This window comes from Ascaphus truei, chromosome 4 (genome assembly GCF_040206685.1).
Source record: "Ascaphus truei isolate aAscTru1 chromosome 4, aAscTru1.hap1, whole genome shotgun sequence".
NCBI lineage: Eukaryota > Metazoa > Chordata > Amphibia > Anura > Ascaphidae > Ascaphus > Ascaphus truei.
Window position 1 is genome coordinate 187,712,529 of NC_134486.1, and position 19,148 is coordinate 187,731,676.

Below are 19,148 nucleotides of genomic sequence, written 5' to 3' on the forward strand. Positions count from 1 at the left end.
TAGCTAACCACAGTATCGCTACCTTTATGGGGCTTTTGGGGAACGACACAAGGAAACAAATCAAGACTCATAAGAAAAGTTTTTCTAACCTTACAGTAGCAGAGAGAGATGCTATTAAGTCCTTGAAGTCTAATGATGATATCATCATCAAACCAGCCGACAAGGGCGGTGGCATTGTCGTCATGAACTATGGTGACTACAGGGCTAAGATCGAGAGGCAACTTATGGTCACTAATTACTACAAAAAACTGCGGAAGGATCCCACATCGGTCTATAAGAAAGAAATAGATTCCATCATTAGACTTGGTGTAAATAACTTGTGGATCTCAGAGGAAACTGGCTCCTTTCTATCCCAGGACTACCCCTTGGTCCCAGTGATTTATGTGCTACCTAAAGTGCATAAATCCATTACAAATCCGCCAGGCAGACCAATCATTGCAGCAAGAGGTGCCCTTTGCCACCCACTCTCCCAATTTGTGGATTTTTTTGTTACAACCTATGGTCATGAAAATTACATAATTTGTCAAGGATACGATGGCCTTTATTAATAAACTGGGCACTATTACCTTTGACATCACCAATATGTTTTTGGTGACGTTGGATGTCTCCAGTCTTTACACCAATATTCCACATGGTGAGGGACTGGAGGCAATCCGAGAACATCTTTCTAATCTTATGGAACATGACGGCCCACCTACTGAATTCATCTTACTGTTGATTGAAGTTAGTCTACACAAATTTTTTTTTAGGTTTGAACGTGACTTTTACCTCCAACTTACAGGAACAGTTCTCTAATCTCTTCATGGACAGTTACGAACAACTACATCTTTTAAATGATGCACCCTTTGCTGATAACATTGTCCATTACACCCGCTACATTGACGATATCTTCTTGATATGGGGAGGCAATGAGGATGAACTACTACAATTCATTTCGTACCTCAACATGATTCCGTCTACAATACGCTTCACGGCAAATTACAGCATGGATAGGATTCCATTTCTGGATACAGTGGTGTATAAAAATGGTGGAATACCTGCAACAGATTTTTCAGAAACCTACAGATAAAAATACTTTGCTCTGTGCCACGAGCCATGACCCCGAGTCTCTTAAACGGGGTCTTCCCTACTCCCAGATGCTGAGGGTTAAGCGCATTACTTGCGACCCGAAGCTGGTAGAGGGTGCTTTATGTAAAATGGCTAAAAGGTTTCTTGATAGGGGATATCTAAGATCAGAAATTGATATGGCCCTTACTAAAGCTAGGGCCGTAGATAGGAAATCTCTCCTCTCACCACATACTGCCGGAATGGAGGCCAGCCGCATCAACATCAGTAGCACCTTTACTACCGCATCGAATGTTATTAAACGTAGCATCAAAAAGAACTGGAACATCTTGAGCAATGACCCCAAAATAGGTAGTATCTGTCAGGTACCACCTAGGATGTGCTATCGCCGGGGTAGAAACCTGAGGGACTTTCTGGTGCAGTCTGATCCATCGACTAAATATGCATCTACAACAACATGGCTACAAAAGAAGCCTGGTGTATACTGTCCCGGCCAGCTTTAAGCTAATGTGGCTGCAGCCGCGGGTTAAAAATAGCTGCGGACGGCACGCGGCTATCTTCGGCCGTTTTCGGCCGGTTTTCCCGCGCCTCGGGCGCTTTCAATAATAAGCGCCATTAGCGCTTATCTATTGAAGCGGCTGCTGCGCGGGAAACTCCGTTTTAAACGGAGAAAAGTTCCGCGGGTAGCCCGCAATACACCCGGCAAGCTTTAGAATAAAGCTGGCCGGGACAGTATAAATGTCATGGATGTATCAATTGTGGTTTTTTACAGATTGGCCAATCCTATGCCCATCCACATAATGGAAAACCAATACACATTAAAACCTCCATGAAGTGTGAGACGAGATTCGTTGTGTATTTTATCAGATGCCCTTGCGGGCTTTATTACATAGGCAAAACTAGCCGTATGTTTAAAGAACGCATGGCTGGTCATAAGTCTACGATCAGGAAAGCGCTGATGGACTCGAACACAGGGGAGGACTACAAACTTCTTCCTGTGGCTAGACATTTCAAACAGGAGAAACATAGTCTGTCGACTCTAAGATGCATGCCCATCTTACAAGCTGTCACCTCGTCTCGAGGTGGAGACCGGAATAGACTTTTGCTGCAACTGGAGGTTAAAATGATACGCAATCTTTAAACTATGTCATCTTTTGGCCTCATTTGGGTCTTTCATTTAAGAATTTTATTTTTCTAGTGTCCCCATATGTGATCATTGTGATGGCTTTTTCTGATTTTTTTGGCATTGTCCTCATTATGGGCTTTCATTTTTTGCCCTTCATTCATGTTTGATTTATTTTACTATATCTTCCCTTGATTCTATGTCTTTCCATCCCTGCTTCCCACCTTTCCCTTTTGCCCCTCCTTTCTACCCCCCTTCCCTTTCCCCTCCCTTTCCCCCTTCCCATTCTCTCCCTCCCTCCTTCCCTTTCCCCCTCCCCCCCTCTCCTCCCCCCTCCCCCCCCTCTCCTCCCCCCCTTCTTCCCCCCCTTTCCCTTTCTGTCCTTTTGCCCAGCCTTGGTGTTTGCACTTACAGTAGGTACTTTTATTCTTAATCACTTTTGGTGGTGTATTCAAATGTAATTCAGGCTGCTGCCTCTATATCCAGGCGCTGTCAATCAGCTCCGACGGAGCACTTCGGGAAGCCCCCCCCCCCCTCTCCTTCATTATGCCCTTCACTGCTAGGCATCCGGGACTTGAGTGCCACGCATACGCAGGAGAGTTTGTTTCTGGTAAGGGGGGTTCCCTTAGTTACCTATGATGCTCCTCACTACTGACAGAGCGTGGGATAGACGCGTGGTGATGACATCATCACCTCCTCGATGGAGATGGCTGCAGTCACACAGGTGTGTGCATTTTTTGTTTTAGCTAATTGTTTGTTACTGTTAGATGGTGATGGGTATTTATAGGTGGTGGTGGTCATTGCGTGGTGAGCACTCCCTTGATAAAGGTCCTGTCCCTAGGACCGAAACGTCGGTGATTGTGCCTGCTGTTCAAATACAATTTTTTTCATTACCACTAAGTGTGCTGTCTCTTCCTTGCTGCGTGTACTTTGGATTCTCTGGACTCTATGGTCTGCCTGGTAAGGAGCCTTTGATTATACTTGTCTATATAGGACTAGCACCTGTCTTCATCTTTATTTGTGTGCCATCTGCTCTGTTATACTGTATGTATATATATATATATATTTATATATATATATATATATATATATATATATATATTGACAGATAAAAGACTCTTCTCCTGAAGAAGTGCGCGCACGCGCACGAAACGCGTTGAGAAGTTATTCATTTATTGTGAATCTGTCTTTGGTGAAGGAGGACATTGTTTTAGCAGCCGATCCAGGTCTTAGGGGGAAGAAAAGAGAAGGGAGCATTGTTCCAGAAAGTCCTGTGGCGTGTGACGTCATATCCGGCCGGAAGTCCCGCCTTCCAGTGACGTCTTCATTCACGCTGAGCACGAGGGGACGCATGGCAAGGAGCTCCGTTCATCACTAGACTACCAGTGTGATTTTTATCTCCATTGCCTGCATTTAACTACTGTGTTGTAAGTAGGGTCTCAATTTTACCCCTCTGGACCTGCTGCAATTGTTTGTTATCCTCCGGAACCACGTATATGTGTTATTAAATTGCTTTGTGTATTTTTAAGCCTTGCTATTATTTGTCTTGTTTGTTTGTCATGTGTGTTTTGTGTTGTTAGTGTTCATTGTTTTTATCAACATTGATTGGCATACTGCACTATAATTTGTTTTATTTTTCTCCACATATTTACTGCTGCATGGTGAGAATTATCTATTCATCTCATCTCTGCCCATTCATCATAAGGACATTATTGGGACATTCCAAGTGATTGGTTGTTATTCACTATATGGACTTTAAAGGCGCCGGTAACCCCTTTTTTTCTATGTTCGTTGTTTGACTGTACTGTCATTTTTTGCCAGGCTGCCTGATTTTCACTGCCATCCAGGTATACTATTTAAGTGTTATAATTTTCATTTGTTTTATTAGCGCTGTTTCACACCGTCTTTCTTTTTCTTTTTTCCTTTTTTAGATAAAAGACTGCGCCTAAACATCTGGTGTTGAATAATGATTAATTAGAGATAATATATAGATATAACACCCTAAGTGTATAAGTATAGTATTGTAAATACAAAATATATATATATATAACAACAAAGAGAGGAAATAAAGTGTAACCTAATATTAAATTAATAAATATATAATATATAAACAATGCCTAACAAGTGATATAATTTGTGACCAAATAATAAATTATATAAGCCTACATAAAACACTATATAGTTAAATTAGAGGGAAAACCTGATATGGAGGTGAAACAGATATAAATATAAGAAATTGTGCATAAATATATTAAATGCAATCAAACCAATATCAAGTCCAAACACCAATAATGGTAAAGTCCACTTTAAAATGTTCCCAAAAATAAAAATGTTTGTAGATGATTCTTAATGCTGGATCCAGGCAGCCGTCTTTATGGAGCCAACGACTTTCCAATGATCTATAGAAAAAAAGATGAAAGCGCCCGATCCTAGTGCAATAAGTTCAAAATAGACATTTAATATTCCCAAAAATCTAACAAATAAAAACTCACAAACAACAGATATTAGAGAGCGTGTTATGAGATAATACTCAAATCAAATCAAATCAGCTTTATTGGCATGACGAAAGAACATTTCAGTATTGCCATGCTCATGTACCAGTGACTGGATACTCAGCTCCTCCGATCGTATGCCTCGTGATGGCGTCAGTTCCACACTCCTCTGAGCTTCTGTCCAGCAGGAACTCAGGGAGCTATGCAGCCGCTATTGTCGTCCCTCATGAACAGTGCATGAGAATGAATAGTTCCGGGCAAGGCAGGAAGAGGCAATGGAGTCACGTGAATGAAGCTATCAGCGAGCTTGAGTCCAGTACTAGGTAACAGATAATTGCGCTCACACTAGCAGCACAGTGCACACCCTATGCGTTTCTTCACGTCAAGTGATTTCATCAGGGGCTGAATATTAGGTGCTAGTCATAGGTATATATACCCACATAATTCAATCAATTAAAATATAAGCCAATAAAGCACATGTGTCATAACTACCTATACTGATTACCTTTGGTATAATGATACCACTAGCAATGCTATTGTAATACATATACTAATTACAGTTGTATATACCAAATAAAATATATAAAATGATATACAAATTAAAAATCCATAATATACACACATATATATATATATATATGTGTATCGCGAAAGCTCGCACAAATAAAAGCATTTCGTTAGCCACAGAACGGTATCATCTATATATTTTTTGATTATATATATATATATATATATATATATATATATATATATATAGAATCATACTGCTGTCCACCGACCCAATGTGTATTTGTCAATCTGAGAAGAAGTTCATACTCTGAATCAGTATTGAATGTGAATAACTGCATATATATGCTGCATATCTATAAATAAAACCAACCAACAGTTATCTATGTGTAAATATATAGGATTAATTCTGTAAATAAATGAATAGCTGTATGGATTTAAAGAAACAACATACTCCTAATAATAAAAAATCAAATTATATATATAAAAATATATTATAAATCTAAACTAACATGTGTAGTTATGCTCTGTAAAACCATACAACCATTCAAGGCTATTATCAAAAGAGAAATATAAACCATTTAGAATTAAATCATATATATATTAAATGACGTAATCCATCCCATATTATAAATGTATAATGAAACATATTCTGTAATTAAAAAATAAAACAAATGGACATTAAATAAATATTAGCATAAATATACCTAATCTAAATTATTTATCTAATATATAAACATAGGAGAGGAATAGATCATCCAAATATAAATGTCCAATTAATACCGTAAACATGTGAAACATGTGAAATATCTATTTAAATATATTTAAATATATTAATATAACATGATTAGAAAAATATCCAACATGACTAATAAATTACCAACATTTATTCTTATAAATAAAACATAAGTAGTCTCAAGATGACATCAATATCATATTATATATTGTAATAGCGAGGTGGAACTATAAGAGATGAATGTATTATATTTATATAAAGATATCTAAATATTATATAATAATTGATATTGACATATTATATCTTATCTTTCGCAGCAAAGAAAGAAGGAATGAACAGACCTGAGCTTGTATCCTAGATCACTAGCATCGCATACATGTCAAGACTGTACTACAGGCATACCCCGCATTAACGTACGCAATGGGACCGGAGCATGTATGTAAAGCGAAAATGTACTTAAAGTGAAGCACTACCTTTCCCCACTTATCCATGCATGTACTGTACTGCAATCGTTATATACGTGCATAACTGATGTAAATAATGCTTTTGTAACAGGCTCTATAGTCTCCCTGCTTGCGCACACCTTCGGTACAGGTAGGGAGCCGGTATTGCTGTTCAGGACGTGCTGACTGGCGGATGCGTGAGCTGCCGTTTGCCTATTGAGCGAGATGTACTTACTCGCGAGTGTACTTAAAGTGAGTGTACTTAAACCGGGGTATGCCTGTATACAGCCCATTGAATGTTAATTGTATATGTGTGTACCTAACATGAATACCAGTAACCTATTATTGTGATTAAATACAATGTATATTTACATTATGAATAAATATATATAATGAAATAAAATGTGTTGATGTGTTATAAATATATGTGACAAAATACCCATGTGTTATAGTGAATGAATAACTCAATAATAATTTATTTTTATATTATAATATGTATAAATAAATATATCAAAAATATATATATAATATATATTTTAACCCTAAATTATGTGTGCTGTGTTAATCAATATACATGAAATAATATGTGAAAAAAAGAAAAATCCCATGAGACAAAATACAAAGGGAACATGTCAAGCATGTTCAACCCAGACCTTTATATGTCGTCATCATAGAGGAGGGGAGAGAATGAAGAATAATCAGAATTAAACCACAGTACTGTCAATACAATCGTTAAAGCCACCTGGATTCAATGTACAGCTCAACACCGTTATAGCGCGATCCGTTATAACGCGGTTTGAGCGTGGACCCCGAATTTAAAAAAAAAAAAAGGGTTTTTTTTGCACATACACTGCACACATTCACTGCACACTGCATACATTCACAGCACCCTGCATACACTCGCAGCACACTGCACACACAGCACACTGCACACACTCACAGTACACTGCACACTCACAGCACACTGCATACACTCACAGCACACTGCATACACTGACAGCACACTGCATACACTCACCGCACACTGCACAAACACACACACACACACAGCAGACTGCACACACACTGACACACACACACACACACACACACACACACACACACACACACACACACAGCACACTGCATACACTCATAGCACACACTCACAGCACACTGCATACACTCACAGCACACAGCACACACTCACAGCACACTGCACACACTCACAGCACACTGCACACACTCACAGCACACTGAACACACTCAGCACACACTCACAGCACATTGCACACACTCACATCACACTGCATACACTCAGCACACTGCACACATTTACAGCACACTGCACACACACACACTGACACACTGACACACACAGTCTCACACAGTCAAATACACACACACACACACACACACACACACACACACACACACACACACACACACACACACACACACACTGTCTCTTTAAGGGAGCTTGCTCTCACAAGACGGAAGCAGAAGCAGAAGCAGGAAGCAGAGACAGGGAGAAGAGCTGCCAGATGCTGGGTAAGTGCTGTGTGCTGTTGCCGCTGCCCCACCGGGTCTGGGAATGCTGAGAGAGTTCTCAGCTTTCCCCCTCCGAGGACAGCGCTATAATGGGGTTAAGCTGCATTAAGAATATAGATCCGGTATGTTTCTCGTAAATGTAAAAGTTTATGTCTATCACCACTTAGAAGAGTAGATTTAATAGCTTCTATGCACATTTCTTAAAAAAAGTTTTAGTGATTATCTCATTGTCTATATTGATAGCAAGTTCTAGATCCAAGAAATTAATTATAGATTTATTAATCTCATACGTGAACTGTAATCCCATATTATTAATACTGAATGATGATAAAATCTCCGACAATTCCTCTACTTCACCATCCCAAATAAATAGGAGGTCGTCTATGAAACGGCCATAGAACACCAGTCCCACCCCCAGTCTAGCATTGCCCCACCCATGGGTATTCTCCCACAGTCCCATGTAGAGGTTCGCATACTGTAACTGGGGGCAAACCTCGTTCCCATGGCCGTTCCACAGACCTGTAGATGATATAAATCTTCAAATAAAAAATAATTGTGCTCCAAAATGAATCGTATGTTTTAACACTCCTCCAGTGCTTCTCTGTTCTTTATTCTTCCTTTTTTTTTTTCTTTTCCAATCCCTGTCTAAGACATAGAAACCTTTGTATATCAGTATTGTTGGCCTGAAGAAGAGAGGAAAACTCTCGAAAGCTTGTCCTATGACATAAATTGTTAGTCCAAATAAAAAAAGTATCACCTAATACTGAAGAACTCATTTATTCTGATATATATATACCAACTCCTGATGAAGTCTCGCTTGAGACGAAACGCGTAGAGATTGCTGTGGAGCCTACTGTCCAGGTTATATATTTTATTTGCACTCATCTACATTATTGCACTCCTGCTGCTTTGCTAGCATTTTGCTACCAGCCATTCAGACATTCAAGTTCCTGTTTACACTGTGAACTCTCCCCGGCTGAAACCTCGCTGACATCATCAAGTTCACACGAGACTCTATTCATTGTATGCTCTGTGTAGCACCGGAGAGAGGGGAAGGCGGCGTCCCTCGTGGCTTTCGGTCCCTGCCAGGACCTAGAGGGGCTATTGTGGCAAGACACACCGCGGACATCACACCGAAGTCCTCCTCCTTGGGTTCCTGCATCTGAACGGGCTGAGTTGTACTCAAAAACGCATTTTTTTCAGCTTTGTGTGTGAGTGTGCATTTTTATCCCTTACTCCATAAATTTATTGTTATACAATTTTACGCTATGAGTGCGCCTGTTTTTTCTGTGTTTTTGTAGATATCCTAAGGAAGTGGTGTTCCCTTCATTCGGGCTGCAGAGACTCTTTTGGATAGCAATTGGAACATTTTGGGATTTGTATATCTTTTACATATATTTTTCTGGACATTTTCTTTTTTGATATTTTATTATGTATTTTATTGGTTCATTATTTTAAATTTTTTTACTACATCCACTGTGCTTAGCATAGGTTTTTTACTTTTATTTGTAATAACATTTTCCATTTCACTTTTATTTATATTTTTACTCTATAGAGATTTTATATAGTGATAGGTTGGCGCTAATATATTTCTTCTTTTGTTGTGATATATATACATACATACATACATACATGTTAAGTTATGGTAGGTAAAAAAAAAACCCTCCACAGTAAAGCATATTTACATTTGAGAGGTGTGTGTGTGTGTGTGTGTGTGTGTGTGTGTGTGTGTGTGTGTGTGTGTGTGTGTGTGTGTGTGTGTCAAAAGGAGTTCTACTAAGCGTGGCCAAATGTGTACAACAAAAGACAGAAATGCCCAATGCTACATCTAAGGTGGCAAAATATATAGTAAATAATAATAGCATTGTCTTGTATAGCGCTGCTAGTTTTACGGAGCGTTTTACAGAGACATTTTGCAGGCACAGGTCCCTGCCCCGTGGAGCTTAAAATCTATGTTTTAGGTGCCTGAGGCACAGGGAGATAAAGTGACTTGATCAGGTCACAAGGAGCCGATACCAGGAATTGAACCAGGTTCCCCTGCTTCAAACTCGGTGCCAATCAGTGTCTTTACTCACTGAGCCACTACTTCTCAAATACTTCAATATTCTCGTGAGTAAGGGTCATTTAGATAAACCCACTGCGGTCATTCTCCCTCCTGCAGAGGTAAATGAGAATTTTCACAGTTGGTATTGGGACCAACTTACTGGTCATGCCGTGACGTGACTTGCAGGCTTATAACACTTTGGCCAAAGGGTTTAACTAAATGACCCTTACTCACGAGAATATTGAAGTATTTACTATATATTTTGTCACATTGGATGTAGCATTGGGCATTTCTGTCTTTTGTAGCTACTAGGAAATGCTGCATTTTGGGTCATAATGTATGAAGCAGTAGTAAGTCATACAACACCATACAGCGCTGTAGCACACCTTGTGGCCCATTCACGGAAATGTATTAGTCACCTTTTTTTTAAATCCTTCTGTACCATCTGCATTCTCAAATTCTGTTTAAACTTAGCAGATTTTTGTGCACAAAATTAGTTAATTTATAATTCAAAAACAGAAGTCTGTTTTTATAGAATTGGATGTTTTTTTATTCTTTATTTTGTCATTACATTTGTGTGTTTACACATTATAGAATTATTAAAATACATATATAAAAGGTGATGTATAGGATATACTGTATTAGAATAATACATGCAAATTTAAATCTTCACAGTTTAAGTCTCAAATAATGTTTGTGTGTGTATCTCTTCCCCCTGTGTCATTGGCCACGGCGCACCCCCCACCCCCCTCACCCCACCCCTCACATTGCATGGATCATCTCACTTGCAGTTGGAACCTAAGGAGAACAACTTGGCGAACCCACACTCCTCACCCCCCACACACCTCTGCCGCTCCTCGGCGCAGGCCTCACCTCTCCCCCACCACCAACCCCCCTCCCTCCGGTCACGTAACTACCGCGCAGGCCTCACCTCTCCCCCACCACCAACCCCCCTCCCTCCGGTCACTCCACTCCCACCCGCCGCTCCTCGGCACCGTCCTCACCTCTCCCCCACCAACCCCCCTCCCTCTGGTCACTCCACTATCAGACGCTGCAGCCACAACTCCAATTACAGGGGAGGGGGCTTTGTGGTCCTGTAACAGCAGAGGGGGCTTTGTGTGTGTGTGGGGGGAGGGGGGACACAGTGTGTGTGTGGGGGGCGGGGGGACGTACAGTGTGTGTGTGGGGGGACACAGTGTGTGGGGGGGCAGTGTGTGTGTGTGTGGGGGAATGACTGTGTGGGGGGGACAGTGTGTGTGGGGGACCCTGTGTGTGTAGAACACTGTAGGGGGGGAACACAAACAGAGAGGTGGGAGCGGAGAAACAGACAGGGGGAGTTGACAGAGAGAGGGGAGCGGGAAATTGTACTCCCGGGCAACGCCGGGTCTTTCAGCTAGTACTGTATATACATTGACTTTATGTACCTGTAATATTCCAGAAATATTTGTTTTCAGATCTTTTGAAGCATTGTCTGACATTCTAAAGATAATTATCCTCTTCAGAAAAGCATTTCAGATCTTTGCTGTCTCATTTGACATACAGTGGCTGCCGCCTTTATCCTAATGCGGCCGGATCCGCGGCGCTCTGATAATCGCGGGCAGATGCGTTTTTTTTTGGTCCGGAGTGAATTGCGTTATTTTAGCGGTTGTGATATTAGCATTTTATTCTCGCTGTCTGCAATACTGTGTAAAAACTCAGGGGGGCGTTCGCTAGCTGTTGTCTTGGAAGTCTAATACTTTAGCAGTTCAACCTACGTCAGTACACAGTCTGCGTGTGCGCGCGCAGTAATTGTAAATTTGCATATTTACTGTATTCATGCATTTGCAGTGCTGTATGTCTCATTTGAAAATTGTTGAAACGCATAGGCGTGTACAGTACTGTAACAGTATCACATTTCGGCATATACAGCGCTCTCCCCTCACTCGCCCCCGCACACACACAGGATAATGTACTGCACTGCAGGGTATTTCAACTTCTTATCTTCTCTACAGTGCAGTACACCTCTCCCACACCATTCCTTTGAATGTGTGTCTTTCTGGTTTCAATCACATTCCTGCTTGACAGCTGATGATTACTGCGCATGCGCCTGTAACTTCCCCACTGCTTGCTTGAGTGAGTGACCAAAAACAAAAACAAAAAAAAGATTTTTTTTCTCCTCATTTTTAATTTTTATTTTCTCCACAAGCCTGCAAAAACTATCTTGATATTACGATATTCAATCTGTGCTGTAGCATTTGACTGCACATGGTTGATTTGTGTGCTTTTTATGTACTGTATTTGGGGGTGTAGGGATCATATTATTATGATGAACTGCCTTTTGAAATTAGGTCATTTCTTTGAACTGCTGCATGCAGCTGTACCCTGTAACCCCCTCCCCCATGCACACACACAAGGCTCACTCAAGGATTTGAAACTCTTATCGACAGACACCTCTACAGAGTCATTCATTTTCTGAAGCTTGACATTGTGTTTTTAATCTGTCCCTAGCCGAGCGTCACCTCACTGCGCCTGCGTGTAATCCTCTTTGAGATGGGAGCTAGCTGATTACTGCGCATGACTCACCCAACCCCCCCCCCCCCAACCCTTTGAGGCTTTGTTTACGGTAACGCTTTGGAAAATCCCTTCTCGAATTTGATATGTAAATCTGATTTGCACAGCACTGCGAGAATTGAGAGTTAAAAAAATCATTAACTGATTCATGTTGTTTTGTCATTCTTTCTTTTTCTTTGGTGTACTGTAGGTGTGTGTGTGGGGGTGGGGGTGTTGTCAATGATTATGATTATCATGAATGTAAATAAATATTTATTTTATTTTATCAGGAACAAAAAAAACAAATATAAAAATAATCATGAATAATACATAATGCAGTTTTTTATTAATTTCTTCTTTCAGGTTGAAATTGAGGGCCGGTAGATAATCATGAATAATGCACATTGATAATAATAATAATTAATGATATATAATATATAATAATATATATATATAGTAATATAATTTTTTCCGTCTTTATCTTCTTCCTCATTCTGGGTACAGTACAGTAGTTCATTGAAAGAGGAGATGTTTTGTGTACAGTACATCATGACTGCAGTTTAGATACTGTACACTTAACTGTACAAACAGTTCACAGACTGTACATGATACCCCCCTCTCCCCCAGTCCATCCTTTTTTTCTGAAAAGACAAGAAAACAAACAATTAGTGCAGTTATGTGCATATTGTATTATGGCATTGTGTGCTGTGTAGTACTGTAAACTAGTCTATACTGGAACTACTGTATACCCTGACTACTGTTAAATACTTTGTAACCAGATGGCTGGTGCTGCTCTCTCTGGAAAGAAAAATTTTGAGCAGTTAGGTGCATACTGTATTATGGCATTGTGTACTGTATAGCTACTCCATATTGGACTACAGTATGCAGTTAGTGCTGTCAAACTAGTCTATACTGGAACTACTGTATACTCTGACTACTAGGAAAGAAAAAATCTGTGCCATACTTATCTGTATCATACTGTACTTACAATACTACAGTACAGTACTACAGTATACCATACTACCGTCCTGATGCTTGCCCATTACGCGCGATCACAATGGGCAACACAGTCGCAATATGGTCAATATATTTATTGCATCGTTCCACGGTGAGTACATCGTTCCAAAAACTCAGTATGCCTTGCGCCAACTCATCCATTTTGGAGGGTTTCACGACTTTTCGGATATGGTCCTTCAGCTGATGCCAGACCATTTCGATAGGATTGAAGTATGGCGATCTGGGATTGGAGGGGGAAAAAAAGGACAATTAGTTAAAGAGATACACAGTTAAAACAGTGGGAAAAAATGAGATAATAACCAGGGAATCCCAAACAACAATGGGAATCTTTGGACAATAACCAGACCAGAAACTGGTGCTTGTCTTTCTTTAATATGAAAAGACTAAATTGATACATTATTGTAACCTCTTCCTCCAGTCCCAAGGACAATTTACAATAGACCACTGTGTTTTTTTTTTAAAACGAAACACCTGCAAGTCGACACATTACGGAAGCGCATGCGCATTACAATTAATGAATATCTGCCATCTGGCGGACACGTGAAGAATTGCAACCAATTAAATCCGAACCATTCTCAATAAGCACATCAACCGCGCATCAACCGCGGCTGTGAATGCAAAATGAATGCGGTGTGAATGCGGTGAAGTGCGTAGCATTCGAAAAAAAATCCCGGAAAAATGCGGTGATGTTGGAGAATAAAAGGGGCCGCGACAGTATAGAGTGTGTTAAAAATTATTTATTTTTCATAACACTTCTGTTTCATGCATGTCTTTCCCATTTTGTTCTTGTTTGATGGAGCAGAGTATTAAACTCCGTTCCATTTTAGTTAAAGATTGAAATTAGTCAAATTTAGCAATGGTTGAATCATTAAATGGTCATAAATAAAACAACTTTTTGTTTCATATATCCTAATTGTTTGCTTCTGTTTTGTCACAGATGATTTGACTCCTATGGAAGTCAACAGGGTAAGTAGCATAATCCGTTGTCTTCCTATCGCCCAGCACATAAATAACTCCACGTCTCTTCTGCTCATGTTATTCACTTGAGGAATCTGAACAGTGCAGCACTCCATTTCCCTGAATGTAGCCGATCTCCAGAGGAAAAGCCACCGGATCTAATAGAAATCTTTCAGGGCAATTAATGGCATTTTGAACATTTGATGGTAATCAGTTTACGCTCTGCTTTCTCTAACAAGGTCATAGAGTTCATGCCATAATTACATCTAAAAATGTATGGATAAAAAAGTGTTTCTAAACGTAAAAAAAACCCATCCTGTAGAACAGGAAATATGTTTTATTTCTTGTACCCAAGAAAGTAATGCTATATATATATATATATATATATATATATATATATCAAGGTGATGTGAGAAATGTCCCACATGTAGGACCGAAACTTTGGATACTGATGTCTCACTAATACAAATCTTTTTTTGACTACTTTCTTGAGCGCTGCCTCTGATATTCGTCCACACGGTATCGTATTGCCTATTATGCTCATATAGGATTTGCACCCGCCATTGTTTACCTGACGGAGTGCCTTTGTACTCATTTATTCACTATATATATGTATATATTATTCACTATATTTATATATACACACAGTGGTCGACAAATCACCAAAAAATCTACTCGCCGAATAAAAAAATCTACTCGCCGAATAAAAAAATCTACTCGCCACCTAGTACCACACGTGTGCTGCTTGGGCCAATAGGAGCTCGCCACGATGTTAAATCCACTCGCCCGGGGCGTGCAAATGTATAGGTTTATATACACAGTGTTTGACAAACCTATACATTTGCACGCCCCGGGCGAGTGGATTTAACATCGTGGCGAGCTCCTATTGGCCCAAGCAGCACACGTGTGGTACTAGGTGGCGAGTAGATTTTTTTATTCGGCGAGTAGATTTTTTGGTGATTTGTCGACCACTGTGTGTATATATGTATAGTGAATAATATATACATATATATATAGTGAATAAATGAGTACAAAGGAACTCCGTCAGGTAAACAATGGCGGGTGCAAATCCTATATGAGCATAATAGGCAATACGATACCGTGTGGACGAATATCAGAGGCAGCGCTCAAGAAAGTAGTCAAAAAAAGATTTGTATTAGTGAGACATCATATCCAAAGTTTCGGTCCTACATGTGGGACATTTCTCACATCACCTTGATATATATATATATATATATATATATATATATATATATATATATATATATATATATATAGCATTACTTTATATATATACTATATATATATACCCTATTTCCTCGATTCTAAGACGCCATCGATTCTATGACGCACCCTTGATTTAATAAAAGAAATTGGGGGGAAAAACCCCACTATATTAAATGTGCAGAATTTTTTTTCGGGGGGGGAGAGAGAGGGGGCGGGGGGGTGGGGGAGAGAGAGGGGACGGGGGGGTGGGGGAAGAGAGAAGAGAGAGAGAGGGAAGAGAGAGAGAGAGAGGGAAGAGAGAGAGAGAGGGAAGAGAGAGAGAGAGGGAAGAGAGAGAGAGGGAAGAGAGAGAGAGGGAAGAGAGAGAGGGGAAGAGAGAGGGAGAGGGGAGAGAGAGAGGGGAGGAGAGAGACAGAGAGGGGGGGAAAAGAGAGAGAGAGGGGGGGAAGGGAGAGAGAGAGGGAGAGTTGGGGGGAAGAGAGAGAGAGGGAAGAGAGGAGAATAAGGGGGGAAGAGAGCGGGAGGTGGGGGGAAGAGAGAGGGGGGATGGGGAGAGAGAGAGGGGGAGAGAGGAGAGAGAGGGAGAGAGGAGAGAGGGGGAGAAAGAGGAGAGAGAGGGGAGAAAGAGGAGAGAGAGGGGAGAAAGAGGAGAGAGAGGGGAGAAAGAGGAGAGAGAGGGGAGAAAGAGGAGAGAGGGGGAGAAAGAGGAGAGAGAGGGGGGAGAGGGGGAAAGGAGGGAGAGATGGGGAAAGTGGGGAGAGAGGGGGAAATGGGAGAGGGGGAGAGAGGGGAATGAGGGGGAGAGGGGAATGGGGGAGAGAAGGGAATGGGGGAGAGAAGGAGGGGAGAGAATGGAGAAAGGAGAGAAGGGGGAGAGAGATTGGAGGGAAGGGGAGAGAATGAAAGGGCACACACAGAGAGACAGACACATACACACACAGAGAGACAGACACACACACAGAGAGACACATACACACACAGAGACACACACAGAGAGACACATACACACACAGAGACACACACATACACACAGAGAGACACATACACACACAGAGAGACACACACATACACAGAGAGAGAAAAACACACAGAGACAGAGACAGACAAGGGTGGGGGTGGCTTGTGGTGCCGGCTGCACAGCTGTGAATAGCAGAGGCAGACGGAGGGCTTGTGGGGCATGCAGCAGCCACACACTGCTGAATGAAGGGGGGGGGGGGGAAAGCACGGGGCATGCAGCCGAACATTCACTGCTCCTTTGGGGACCGGAACTTGGATGGGGGGGGGGGGGTTGGTGGCAGAGTCGCGGGGCATGAAGCGGGACACACTGCTCCTTTTGTGTGGGGGCGGGGGTGGCAGAAACACAGGGCAAACGCTGAAAGCTGCTGTGGCTTCTTCTGCAGCGCCCCCTGGCTGTTTTTTTTGTGTGTTTTTTTCAATACATCGATTCTAGGACGCAGTCCCTATTTCAGCCACGTGAAAAAGGGAAAATAAGTGCATCTTAGAATCGAGGAAATACGGTATATATATATATATATATATATATATATATATATATATATATATATATTATATATATATATATACAGTGTTCGACAAACCTATACATTTACTCGCCCCGGGCGAGTGGATTTAACCCCCGGGCGAGTAAATATTGGCCCAAGCAGCACACGTTTGGTACTAGGTGGCGAGTAGATTTTTTTGTGTGGCGAGTAGATTTTTTGGTGATTTGTCAACCACTGTATATATATATATATGAAATATCCTCCCCTTGCCAGGCGGGACCTTATTACCCAATCAAAATGCCTGACAACCATACATCAAATGGCCACAAGCAACTTGCATGGCTAATGGGAGAACTACCTAGTACTGAGTCTGACGTCAGTTGTATATACTAATAAATAATCATTAACTCATACCTGTAACAGCTTATTAATCACAATATATCCTACTGCACAATGCAAAATATAATACTATATAATACATAACAAAATTCCTAAACTAAAACATGATCTGGGGAAAAATAGGGGAGGGAATTGGGGAAATGGAAACACAAATACATTGGTGAGCAGGAGATGCCTGGCAACATGTAGTTAACAGAGCATTAGAAAAAGTACATTGTTTTACATACAATACACAATGTAAAATGATCTTAGATTAATCATAATTGTTAAAATATAAATTAATTTAAAATAAATAAAAAAGATATCTCGTGTATAGATTAGTTTATCTAAATACCTATATAGATTTGTTTTGAAGTTTAAAGGTTAAAATATGATAAAGATATGATAAAAAATGATAACAAATCCAGGGATCTTGGAAAAGGACAAAGCGAAGAAAGATACAACTAACATACCACTGTATACGAACCATGGACTCTTAGAATATCGTGCTGGTATCTATATATTTGTTGAATCCACCAGGGGCCAAAGTGCTCAATTGGTAGATCCAAAATGTTTCCCGTTTGCATAATGTCCTAAATCTTTTTTTATAATTACCTTTACTGCTGGTGTATATTTTAGCTTAGGAAACAAAGTTATTCAAATTAAATGAGTTGTCAGTATAAGCTTTTTTGGTGGCTCTCCCATGTACAGCAAATTAAATGTTTGATCTACGTACAGTATAATGATTGCAATCAAACTGTTCTGCAATATACAGTGAGGTTTGCAAGTCTTGGTTATTAAAGTCATGATTACCTTTTATCATCCATTAATTTTTCAAGCATAATTATAGATAACATTTTAAAATGTTTATCTTTTTAAAATATTTTATGTTAATGTTGGAGGGACCATTACAGCAGTGCTATAAAGTAAGGTAGAGAGTGATGCAGCGCACCGCGATCCAAAGAAAGAACAGATCTGGCCAAAAATATCTGATCTTTATTGAAGTGTCATAAAATCAAGGGATGCAACCCTTCTACGCGTTTCGTGCATAGCACTTTATCAAGAAGTGCTTCTACACGATATACAGAGCGTTTATGTAGCAATGGCCGCCAAATCTCGCGATATCTGTGACGTCACGTTTGTGTCATAACCAATAGAAACTCACTAGTCTCGCGCATGCGCAACGCGGCTCTGAACGGGGGAGTAACCCGCCTCACGCAATCTCCCCACCACTGCAGGGGAACGCCCCTAGGGGAGTGCCACACAGGGAGGAGTGATCACAGGGGAGACTGTATCCGCCCCCATCCCAGCTCTACGTGCCTGCTGCTGCTGTAAAACAGCACAACAATCTTGTGATGGGATCTCAACTATGTATGGCTATAAAAATTGTGAGTGTCATACCATCACATCACATGTAACACCCCCAAATAGTGGGAGAATAGATGTCCATACACCAACCAGCTTATCATCCTGAGTGAACTCACCGGAGAAAGCAGAAATATGGAGCATGTTCTCCATCCCCCAATCATGAGGATTACATGTGAATAAAAATTTAAACAAAAATGGACATAAAAAAATGTGTAAGCAAAAAGATCATA

At 40.6% G+C, this 19,148-nt stretch overlaps 1 protein-coding gene across 6 annotated transcripts in view; it reads left to right on the forward strand.

The window, feature by feature from the left end:
* Nucleotides 1-19,148, forward strand: part of PDE10A (phosphodiesterase 10A) — a 938,782-nt gene that overhangs the window by 221,346 nt on the left and 698,288 nt on the right. For 5 of the 6 annotated variants that reach the window (XM_075596713.1, XM_075596710.1, XM_075596711.1 and 2 more), the window contains one exon: nt 14,424-14,452. The exons of the other annotated variant lie outside the window; for it this stretch is intronic. In XM_075596713.1, coding sequence (XP_075452828.1) covers nt 14,424-14,452 — 29 coding nt within the window. The remainder of the gene's footprint in view (nt 1-14,423; nt 14,453-19,148) is intronic. 6 annotated transcript variants of the gene reach the window in all.